General features: G+C 38.6%; 1 protein-coding gene across 2 annotated transcripts in view; it reads left to right on the plus strand.

The window, feature by feature from the left end:
• TRPM7 (transient receptor potential cation channel subfamily M member 7) overlaps window positions 1-8,603 on the plus strand; it is a 54,707-nt gene extending 46,104 nt beyond the window's left edge. For both annotated transcript variants that reach the window (XM_050309948.1, XM_050309950.1), the window contains exons 29-40: window positions 702-783; window positions 1,157-1,227; window positions 1,697-1,734; window positions 3,088-3,113; window positions 3,449-3,499; window positions 3,588-3,653; window positions 4,257-4,540; window positions 4,865-4,947; window positions 5,264-5,469; window positions 6,514-6,565; window positions 6,655-6,761; window positions 7,056-8,603. In XM_050309948.1, coding sequence (XP_050165905.1) covers window positions 702-783; window positions 1,157-1,227; window positions 1,697-1,734; window positions 3,088-3,113; window positions 3,449-3,499; window positions 3,588-3,653; window positions 4,257-4,540; window positions 4,865-4,947; window positions 5,264-5,469; window positions 6,514-6,565; window positions 6,655-6,761; window positions 7,056-7,186 — 1,197 coding nt within the window. In that variant the 3' untranslated portion in view covers window positions 7,187-8,603. The remainder of the gene's footprint in view (window positions 1-701; window positions 784-1,156; window positions 1,228-1,696; window positions 1,735-3,087; window positions 3,114-3,448; window positions 3,500-3,587; window positions 3,654-4,256; window positions 4,541-4,864; window positions 4,948-5,263; window positions 5,470-6,513; window positions 6,566-6,654; window positions 6,762-7,055) is intronic.
• Window positions 8,604-10,054: the final 1,451 nt, after the last annotated feature.

The raw sequence follows: 10,054 nt of genomic DNA on the forward strand, positions 1-10,054 counted from the left end.
CAGGTAACCATTGGAATTACACACTGGTCCAGCCCTACACCACTCTACACATAGTCCAAGTGTGTGATGAGACTGCCTTTCTCCTTCTTTGTGAAAGAAAGATTTTGTTGTCAAAAGTCGACCACCTCAGTATATATTCCAAGAATATATAATTGCTATTAAGGAATATGTCCGTGAGGAAGTTCCATTCATAACCTATAGGTTTTTATGTGGCAAGAGTTTTCTGTGTTTTGTTCCTATTTTAAATGGGTGCAAACTGAACTTTAGTTTCTCCCAGAGCCACGTTCTTAAATGAGAATTGATAACCAACAAAGACGTAATGAAATAGCTGAATTTGGTGCTTGTAGAGATCCAGTGTAAATTGTATTTCTGTAACTGTATCCTATTGTAATGTTCTCTTGTAAAGAACTCTCTTGGTGTGGGTCAGGAGTCTTAATATGTGCCTGAAAATGTTAGAGCTGATGGTTATGGTGAGGAGCATTTTAACTGAATTTTGTGCTCAACTTGTACATTTTTGGCCAGCAAGGTATTTGAAGTACATCCATAATTTTTTAAAAAAAGAAAGAATCCTAGATAATCCTAAAAAAGAAAACTGGGCAGATTGTCTGCCAAGAGTGGTAGTTGAAAGCAGTAATGATAATGATGACTAATGGCAAATGTCAACTTATTTTCTTTCCTTTTTTTTTTTTCTTTTCTGATAGGGTCTTCAAACTGACTCTGGTCTAAGACAATCCAGTTCCTGTGGAGGGTTTACTGACCCTCTGGCAGTCCATTCAGAGCAACGTAAGTTTGTTGTATGTTCAGGTGATCTAATTGTGTCCCTAAATTGTGTTACTAAAGGGTATTGTAAGAAGATATAAAGGAAATGCAACGAGTTGGTGCTACTTGAATCTGCTCCTCCAGCTTCTTGTGGTTCTTCTAGTCCTGCCTCCTCAGTTCTGTTACCTTGTATTTGCCACCAACAGCAAGAGTCATAAAAAGCTAAGTGATCCAGTTAGGACTGTGCTGGAAACCTTTTTTTAAGGATCAGATAGCTGTGGATCAGGCTTTTTTTGTGAGAACCACCTTAATCTGTCTAGTTGCTCACTCTGTTAGGAAATAGGTAACAATGACACGTGCTGTTCTTGGTCCAGTTACACATCTCTTTCATTCGTAGTTTACAGCGACAGCAGAAGAGCATCGAGTGAAGACGCTCAGCAAGTGGACTCTAAGGCAGCCCTACTGCCGGTTTGTATCGACCTTTTATGTCCCTGTTGAGCAGAGCTACAAACTGAACAAATAAAGGAGAACAAACAGTGTAAAGAATAATTCTGATTGGTGAGCTCAGTTGTTCTAGGAGGCAACAGGAGACCTGTTTTGACTAAGGGAAGAAGTTGTGTACGTTCTCACTATGAAAATCTATGCTGTTTCCTGTTTATAGAGAAACCCACAACTTTTAAAGAAAGGAATTATTTATATAATCCATGAAACAGTAATGAATATAAAGCCTTATCTATTTTAATTGTAGTTACCATTTGTCTGTTGTGTTTGAGTCTTTCCATTCAGCTGCAGTTCAGTACAACCTGGTGAAGTATTTCTGATAAACAGGCTGTACTGCAAGGTCTTAAAACACATTATCACCCCCTCCAGTTAAATATACTATGTTTTCCTTACAAAACTGAAGCCCCCTTTGTTTTTCCTCTCCTTTGTTTTGAAGGATTGGCTACAAGGTAGACCTTCAAATAGCAGTCAAATGTAAGTAAGCTTTCTACTAATGGAGCAGTTTTATCACTCTCTATTTTATTTGTTTTTCTTTTTGATTGTCTTTGAATATAGTGGTATTTAGTTACATTTAACGAGAAAAAGCCCCCAAAAGTCAAGGTGGTTTTTTTTTTTTCTAATAAATAACCAAATGTGTTCACTGAAATCATAGGATCATCATAGAATGGTTTGGGTTGGAAGAGACCTTAAAGACCATTTAGTTCCAAGCCCTCTGCCATGGGCAGGGATACCTTTCTACTATTGACTGGGTTGCTCAAAGCCCCATCCAACCTGGTCTTGAACACTCCAGGGGTGGAGCACCCACAGCTTCTCAGGGCAACCTGTGCCAGTGTCTTACCATGCTTCACCATAGTGAAGAATTTCTTCCTAATGTGATCTAAGCCTGCCCTCTTTCAATTTAAATTCATTACCCATTGTTCTGTCAGGACATGCCATTGTAACACGTCCCTCTCCAGCTCTCCTGTGGCCCCTTTAAGCTCTGTAAGGTCTCTGTGGAGCTGCCTCTTCTCCAGGCTGAGAACCCCAACTCTCCCAGCCTGTTTCTGTAGCAGAGGTTCTCCAACCCTCGGAGCATCTTCATGGCCTCTGCTGGACTTGCTCCAACAAATCCATGCCCTTCTTATGTTGGAAACCCAAGATCTGGACACAGTCCTTTTTCTAGAGTCTCATGAGAGCCGAGTAGAGGGGTAGAATCACCTCCCTCAACCTGCTGGTCACACTTCTTGGGATGCAGGAATTGGTTTCCTGGGCTGCAGGCACACATGGACGGGTCACATTGATCTTCTTGTCATGCTTTGACAAATTCCATTTAGATTAATGGCATCACATGTCAGGGGGCAAAACATGTCCCTAAATGAAAATGACTTTGTTGACACTTAATGAGGAGCTCACTTCCTGGTAGAGGTCTTTACTCAACCTTTCAAACTGTAACCACCTCTGAAATTGTGCAGGCATTGCTCTTGGTAACAATTATCCCCTGAGTTAACTGTTAAAGCCATTACCTTATTTATCTGATAACAGAAGGGTAAGCTGCTGTGAACAAGTTTTAATTAAAGCACCTCTGTGGGAACGAGCTCTTGTGATGCAAACTTTACATAATGTTGTACGTGACTTGGTGGTATTTAAAGTGTAGCTCTAAAAACATGAGATTACTTAACAGCTTTCCATTACTGTTTTGTAATTAAGAAAACTTGAACTGCCCTTGAAAAATAGGATGAAAGCAGTACTGTGGGGTTAACAAGGTGACCTAGGATAATGTGTCAGAATCAGGGAATACAAAGTAAGTTCTGAAGTGGGAATGACTGTTGGTTTTGTGGCGTTTCACAGGCCATCGGAAGAAGATGCATTGAATGGTAAGTTTTCTTTCTCATATACACAGGTGAGTTCTTTTCATATAAGGAACTGTTTGGGTCTTGTATAAGAATATATTTAATTACTGGTAATTTGGAATTTAATGGACACATACTACCGTGATTTTTATTTTTTTAACAAACAGCCTGTCATTAAGTACTACAATTTTTATTTCCCCCGCCCAGGTGCTGAAGAGCTAAGTGCAATACTTAATTTTCTGCACAGCAGATCTTTTTCAAACTCTAGTTACTTGGCAAGTGTTCTTTGCATGTGGTATTTTAGTACATAATACAGGTAGCAAGCAGTATCTTTCCCCCCCCCCTTAATCTCTTTTCAGGCATTGCTTCTCCTTTCAAGCCTATCATGGATATCAATTACTATTACTCAGGTCAGTCACTCTTATTAACTAATGTTTGTATTTTTACTGACACTTATTAGATCCCTAAACTTCAACAAATGCTGTATTTTTCCTTCAGCTGTAGAAAGAAATAACTTGATGAGATTATCACAGAGCATTCCATTCACTCCTGTGCCTCCAAGAGGTAAGAATTTTATTTCTTGTTGCTGGTTCACTGTGGAAGAAAATAAAAGCAAACCTTATATAGACTCTAATTTGGTTTGATCATTCTAATATAGAGTTATCAAGGCAAAGTTCACACTTGCTCACAGCAAGTGTGAAACTAAAGTCGTAATAAACTAAAAGAAATCTAGTCTCTGTTAGAACACTCAAAAATACTTATGAGTATGACACCTTTTCTAGGGCAACTCACTTGATTATGAAATCGAGATTTAATTATAGTTGTCCTTAGAAATGGTTATACAGTGATGGTAGTATTGCTAGCAGTTTTATTACAAATTTGAAAGGATTCCTTTAAGTTGTCTTGGCTTGTATAAAATATAAACAAACATTCAGTGTTTGAACAGTGTCATAAATAGTTCTAATTAGGAGGACAAAGCTGCAGATGTGTGAAAAAGTTGGAGAGGGGTCTTCCTGCTGGGTAGTTAAAATTTTTTGTTAATGCAAGATGATGGTAATGATTTAATATTGCAACATGTGGTAATCTAAAAGCCAGTAGGTTTTCAGTGCTTTTAAATTTAACCTTGAAAAATTGAACGCCGCAGTCGCCTTTCGTGTCGTGGCGCAGGTGAACCGGTCACTGTGTATCGCCTTGAAGAAAGCTCTCCCAGCATCTTGAACAACAGCATGTCTTCCTGGTCACAGCTAGGACTCTGTGCTAAAATTGAATTTTTAAGTAAAGAGGAGATGGGAGGAGGTCTACGCCGAGCTCTCAAAGTAGTGTGCACGTGGTCAGAATACGATATCCTGAAATCAGGGCATCTTTATATCATCAAGTCTTTCCTTCCTGAAGTTGTCAATACTTGGTCGAGCATTTACAAGGAGGACACTGTGCTACACTTGTGCTTGAGAGTAAGTTTTATCTTTGTCAATTATTATACACAGACACACATCATCTGTTAAACAGAAATAATTTTCCCATCCTAGAACTAGTATGTACTTATTACACCTAGGAAAAAAATGGCTAGTCTGGGACCCTGTATGAATCTAAAGGGTTAAAAACTCCACTCCAGGCTTACACAATCTAAGAACTCCAACTCTTAAAACATAGACATAATTTAAAAAGCAAATAATCCATTACACTGTCCTGGGGGAATGGGCACTGCTCCCAGTGCCTGCTTGGCTCTTTACTGTTCCCTGCTCTGCAGTGCAGCTAACGAGGGGTTTGACTTGCAGGAGATTCAGCAGCAGAGAGCGGCACAGAAGCTCACCTTTGCATTCAATCAAATGAAGCCCAAATCCATCCCATACTCTCCAAGGTGAGTATTTGAACTGCCATTATGGTGCATGCTTTTGACACAGGAGGTTGTTAACAGATGCATCAACTATATTAAGGTACTGATATGTGAATATATGTCTTGAAATATTGCTGGGAATGTGTTAGGCAGAAGTATCCTTGGCAGTATTTTCCATTGACAGTTATTGCGCCGATTCTAACCTAGTGTAATACCTAAATGGCTTCGTATTATAGTTTATAATTATTTAAATTATTAATAAATCAAATAAAAATCTAATAGCAGGGATATATTTGTCACTTATTTTGGAAATATATTCATTAAGTATGTTCTCTCCTAGGTTCTTGGAAGTTTTCCTGTTATATTGCCACTCTGCTGGCCAGTGGTTTGCAGTTGAGGAGTGCATGACCGGAGAGTTTAGGAAATATAACAACAATAATGGTGATGAAATAATCCCAACTAACATGCTGGAGGAGGTTATGCTGGCTTTCAGCCACTGGACATATGAGTATACAAGAGGAGAATTGCTGGTACTAGATCTGCAAGGTAAGGTCCTTATTTTGAAATTAGGACTGGGGCCAAGATAAGCATGTGTGGGTTTTTCTCTTGATAGCATTTTGTTAGGAATTCATGTGCCTGTAGTAAATTATAGCATTATTTAGTGCTTCTTGGCCTAATTAGTTTGAATCTGTGGTTTTGTTGTTTAATCACAGAACCATTTAGATTGGAAAGGACCTCTAAGATCATCGAGTCCAACCGTTAACCCAGCACTGCCAAGTCACCACTAACCCATGTCCATCAGTGCCACACCTACCCATTTTTTAAATCCCTCCAGGAATGGTAACTCCATCACTTCCCTGGGCAGCCTCTTCCAGTGCTTGGCGACCTTTTCAGAGAACAAATTTTACCTCATATCCAATCTAAACCTCCCCCTTGTGCAACCTGAGGCCATTTCCTCTTGTCCTATTGCTTGAGAGCAACCCCCATCTGGCTACAACCTCCTTTCAGGGAGCTGTGGAGAGGGATAAAGGTCCCCCTGAGCCTCCTCTTCTCCAGGTTAAACAGCCCCAGCTCCCTCAGCTGCTCCTCACAGGACTTGTGCTCCAGACCTTTCACGAGCTTTGTTGCTCTTAATATAGCATTAAATCTTACAGCAACACAGAAAATAGAAATATATACATATTTTCCCAATGAAATTTCATTTCCAAATGAAATTATTATTTTTTGGCACATTTGTGTAGTGCCAATATGGTAAGCTGTATTTATTCTGAAATGTGTGCCAGATATTCTGGCTGTGGGAGATATAGAGGGAAATTTTCTCACAGGTGAAAACTCAAGTTAGGAATTGCAGGCAGATGTAAAAATAGGTGGATGAAATCTGAGAAGTACAAAGTGCTCATTTAGGAGCAATTTGGTAAGGGTAGAGAATCACATGCAGTTTGGATTCTGTTTGTTGAGGATTTTTTTCTGCTTTTATTTTTGGGGAAGCTGAGAAGTCATAGCTAAGGATTCCAGTGCTTTTCAATATTAATGTATTTATGTAATCAGGAATGTGTCAGATTTAACTTTGTCTTCATGCTCTCTCTGAAGGTGTTGGTGAAAATTTGACAGATCCCTCTGTGATAAAAGCTGGAGAAAAAAGGTAAGGTAAAGAAAGACTTAAAGTATCATAAAATTTTCACTAGAGAGAGAACACATGCCACTAATGTTTATGTTCACTTTATTTCTAAGGTCTCATGATATGGTGTTTGGTCCGGCCAATTTGGGAGAGGATGCAATAAAAAACTTCAGAGCAAAGCACCACTGCAATTCCTGCTGCAGGAAACTCAAACTTCCTGGTAAGAGCTGCTGTATTTCTTCTTCTGAGACACTTATGTCATGAGATGTTGTATGGTACATGATGAAATAGTTAAGTCATGCTGTGGAGGTGGAATAAGTAATAAAGAGCAGCTTTGGAATTTGACTTTGGGTTTCTGATTACGGGTATGATAAAAGCATCCCTTTTTTGACACTACATATCAAGCAATTCTTCTTTACATTTGCATACCCAGTTCTTTGTTAGACTTTTATGCCCCGCTGATTCTACTGGCTCAAAGAACAGTAATCATTATGACTTCATTCTGTTTGTACAGATCTGAAGAGGAACGATTACACACCTGACAAGATGATATTTCCTCAGGATGATTCCCCTGAACTGACAATTCAGCCTGGAAGCTGCACCAAAGAATCCGATTCAGCTGGTTCTATTCGTCTGATGCTCTAATGATGTGACCAAATCCATGGCTCCACTCAAACTTCATGGAACATCACAAAGTTGTCACTTACCTGTCCTTCAGTATAATTAAAAGAAAGACGTGTCAAAAGAAGGATTACTGTCTCATAAGTGGGATTTTGGCTGGTCCATAATCTAAGGACCTCACAACTTGTGATAACCGTCTACAGAGCAGCGTGGCAGCTGATCATTTTAAAGGTGGAAATAATGAGAAGTATTTAAGATGTGTTTTTAAAGGGGCTTTTTAAACAGAAAGTTTTATTTTTTATTTTATTTTGGTTTAGTGGAGGATTTTCCTTCTGTAGTCCTCTGGTGGGAAATATGCCTTCCACCAAAAGGATTTTTTGGTAGTTGATGTTTTAAGGTAAAGCATTTGTCTTTTTGGCATTTGTCTTACTGTCAGTGAGCAAAACCAGGAGAAAGCACCTACCTCTGTAATGCCAGAGTATTCTTAGAGTGTTTTCGAAAGTGTTCCACTAATGTTTCCTCACCAGGTGTCTTTTAATCTGGCCTTTTGAAGAGGACAGAACCAAATGAGGTGTATATAGGATGCCAGCAGAATGAAGTTGAAGGTAGGAACTTGATCTGTTCCAAAAGAGAGAGAGAGTCTCCTGAATCAGGATTTCATGCAGCTTCATGACTGTAAAGCTGGGCTTGGTTGTTTTTGTTTTGTGGAATAGAGCCCTAATTGTGCATAATGAAATTTCTTGTTTTACACATTTCAATTTTATCAAGTCACTGTCAAATAGTAACAAAGCCATGATAGACTGGTATAATCATATTTAATAGAAGAATTAGTATGTGCTGGTCCAAATAAGTTGCCTTGTAAGAACACAAGTTGGAAGTGCTTTTCCTCGTCCGTAAGTAGTGACTGCTTCCGAAGCTCTGCCTTCCAAAGATCTCGTGAAACCAGTATATCGAAAGCGAATGTACACATAACTTGTAAATGTATTTAAAATTGTGTAGAAAACATCCTTAATGTTATGTTATTTGTGGTACTTACTTAAGAGAGACTAGGGTTGGATTAGCATTTTGTAAAGTACGGGAGATTGCAATGCACCTTCATGCCAATAAAATGTAATTTAACTGTCCCAAATATTGTTGAGCATTCAGCAAGAAAAAACTGTTGTCCAACTGAAGTTTCATGCTGCGATTTTTTTTTTTGTTTTTGTTACATAGGTACTAATTTGTAATTTTTAATTAAAAGGGCAGTATATAGCTCTATAAATTTTTTATTGAGTAGTGTATCTTATAGATACAGACCTAAGGCACGAACACAATAGCTGTTTAAATGGTGTTTTATGTTTGACGGGGAAAGGTAAAATGTTATAAGGATATAATACTGTATACATTTTGTATATCATTAAATCTTTAAAGAATCTAAAATAAATTTATTCTTGTTTACAGACTTCTGCTGTCCATCTCAGTCTGAAAGGTTATTTTGGTGAATTTAAGTAACTGGTTATGTGGAAAAGTAGACTTTGCCATGCTGGATCACAGCAGTTGTTCACCTTTGAGGTATTGCAACTTTGGCCAACTCCAGAAACTAGGGAGGTAAAAAAGTGAAAGCTGCCGTAGTAGACAAACACATGTGAGGGGATTAATGAGCAAATGAGACAAAAATAGCTCTACAGTGTTTAATTAGGAGCTGCTTCTTAGATGTCTGACTGTATCTCCTCCTGTTGCTGGGAGGGAACGGGCAGATATTCAAGGTGTATTTACACCTTTCTAACGCCAAGTAACAGCAACAGTAACAGCAACACAACAGTTAGTCTGGATGTGTGACTGACTGCAAATTGAGAGAGATCTCTAGAGGAGCCTCTGTAATTTTGAAAATGCAGCCAAATTCATTGTATGAAATAGGAAAAACATTTTGAGAAAATTGCAAGTAAAAGTTGGGAAAGTTTTTGTTTCCTGACAAACCCAGTTAGTTTTTACAGCCACGTTACTGGTCTTGAGGAGTTTTGAGTGTGACTAATTTCTTAGCAAAACAAACAGATGTGACTCCGTGTGAGGGGTGTGAGTGACTGTGGGAAGTGTTGTGTCTGCTCAGTGTTGCAGTGACTCAGACCCGAAGCTTTTTCGAAACCAAAAGGAAAAAAAACCTGGTTGGGAAATGCCTGTAAGCCTTGGAGTAGTTAACACTGCTCGTATTTCTGTCCATCTCCCTGGCACGAGCACTGGCTCAACTCTGTTTGACTTACAGCTGGAATTACATGAGAAGCATTTGTCTAAATTGAGGGGGGGAGAAATGTATAACTTTCAGAAGTGATCTGTTCCACACTAGCTGAAAAAAGTAACAAATGTCAAGTATCCTTAGGGAAGGCTTGGAAAAGTGTGGTGGCAAAGAAAAAAACAAGTTGGTTTGGAGAAATAGCCTGACACTGTTTGGATAGTGCCACATCCTGCTGGTGTTGGGCAGCAGGAGCATGAAATTTTGTTTGAGAACATCAAGTGTCACTTCTCTGTTGAAACCTCCTCAGTCTGGGAGTGGTCTATGAATAGAGAGATGTGATCCTTTAGCATTTAAATTTATTACCAGAGAGAAAGAAAGTAGAAACAGCACTGGAACTTCTGATAATATCCAAGAACAAAGTATTAGTGTATATTCTTAGAACCTGGTTTTTAAATACAGGAATATAATTCACACCTTCTCTAATTATTATTTAATGAAAATCTGAAATTCTTCAGTGACTTTCCTATTACAAGGGTATTTAAAGAGTATTTCTCGCCTAGGGAAGCTCCATAATTTAAACTTTTAATTAATCCACCCAGTTGAGCATTGTTGACTGCTTTCTTGCATTATTTAGGTGCTGAAACATTTCAGAGAAAACCAATCCCAAATATGTTGTGACAAAA

Source organism: Myiozetetes cayanensis, unplaced genomic scaffold (genome assembly GCF_022539395.1).
Source record: "Myiozetetes cayanensis isolate MyiCay16 unplaced genomic scaffold, myiCay2020 scf14, whole genome shotgun sequence".
NCBI classification, from domain to species: Eukaryota; Metazoa; Chordata; class Aves; order Passeriformes; family Tyrannidae; genus Myiozetetes; species Myiozetetes cayanensis.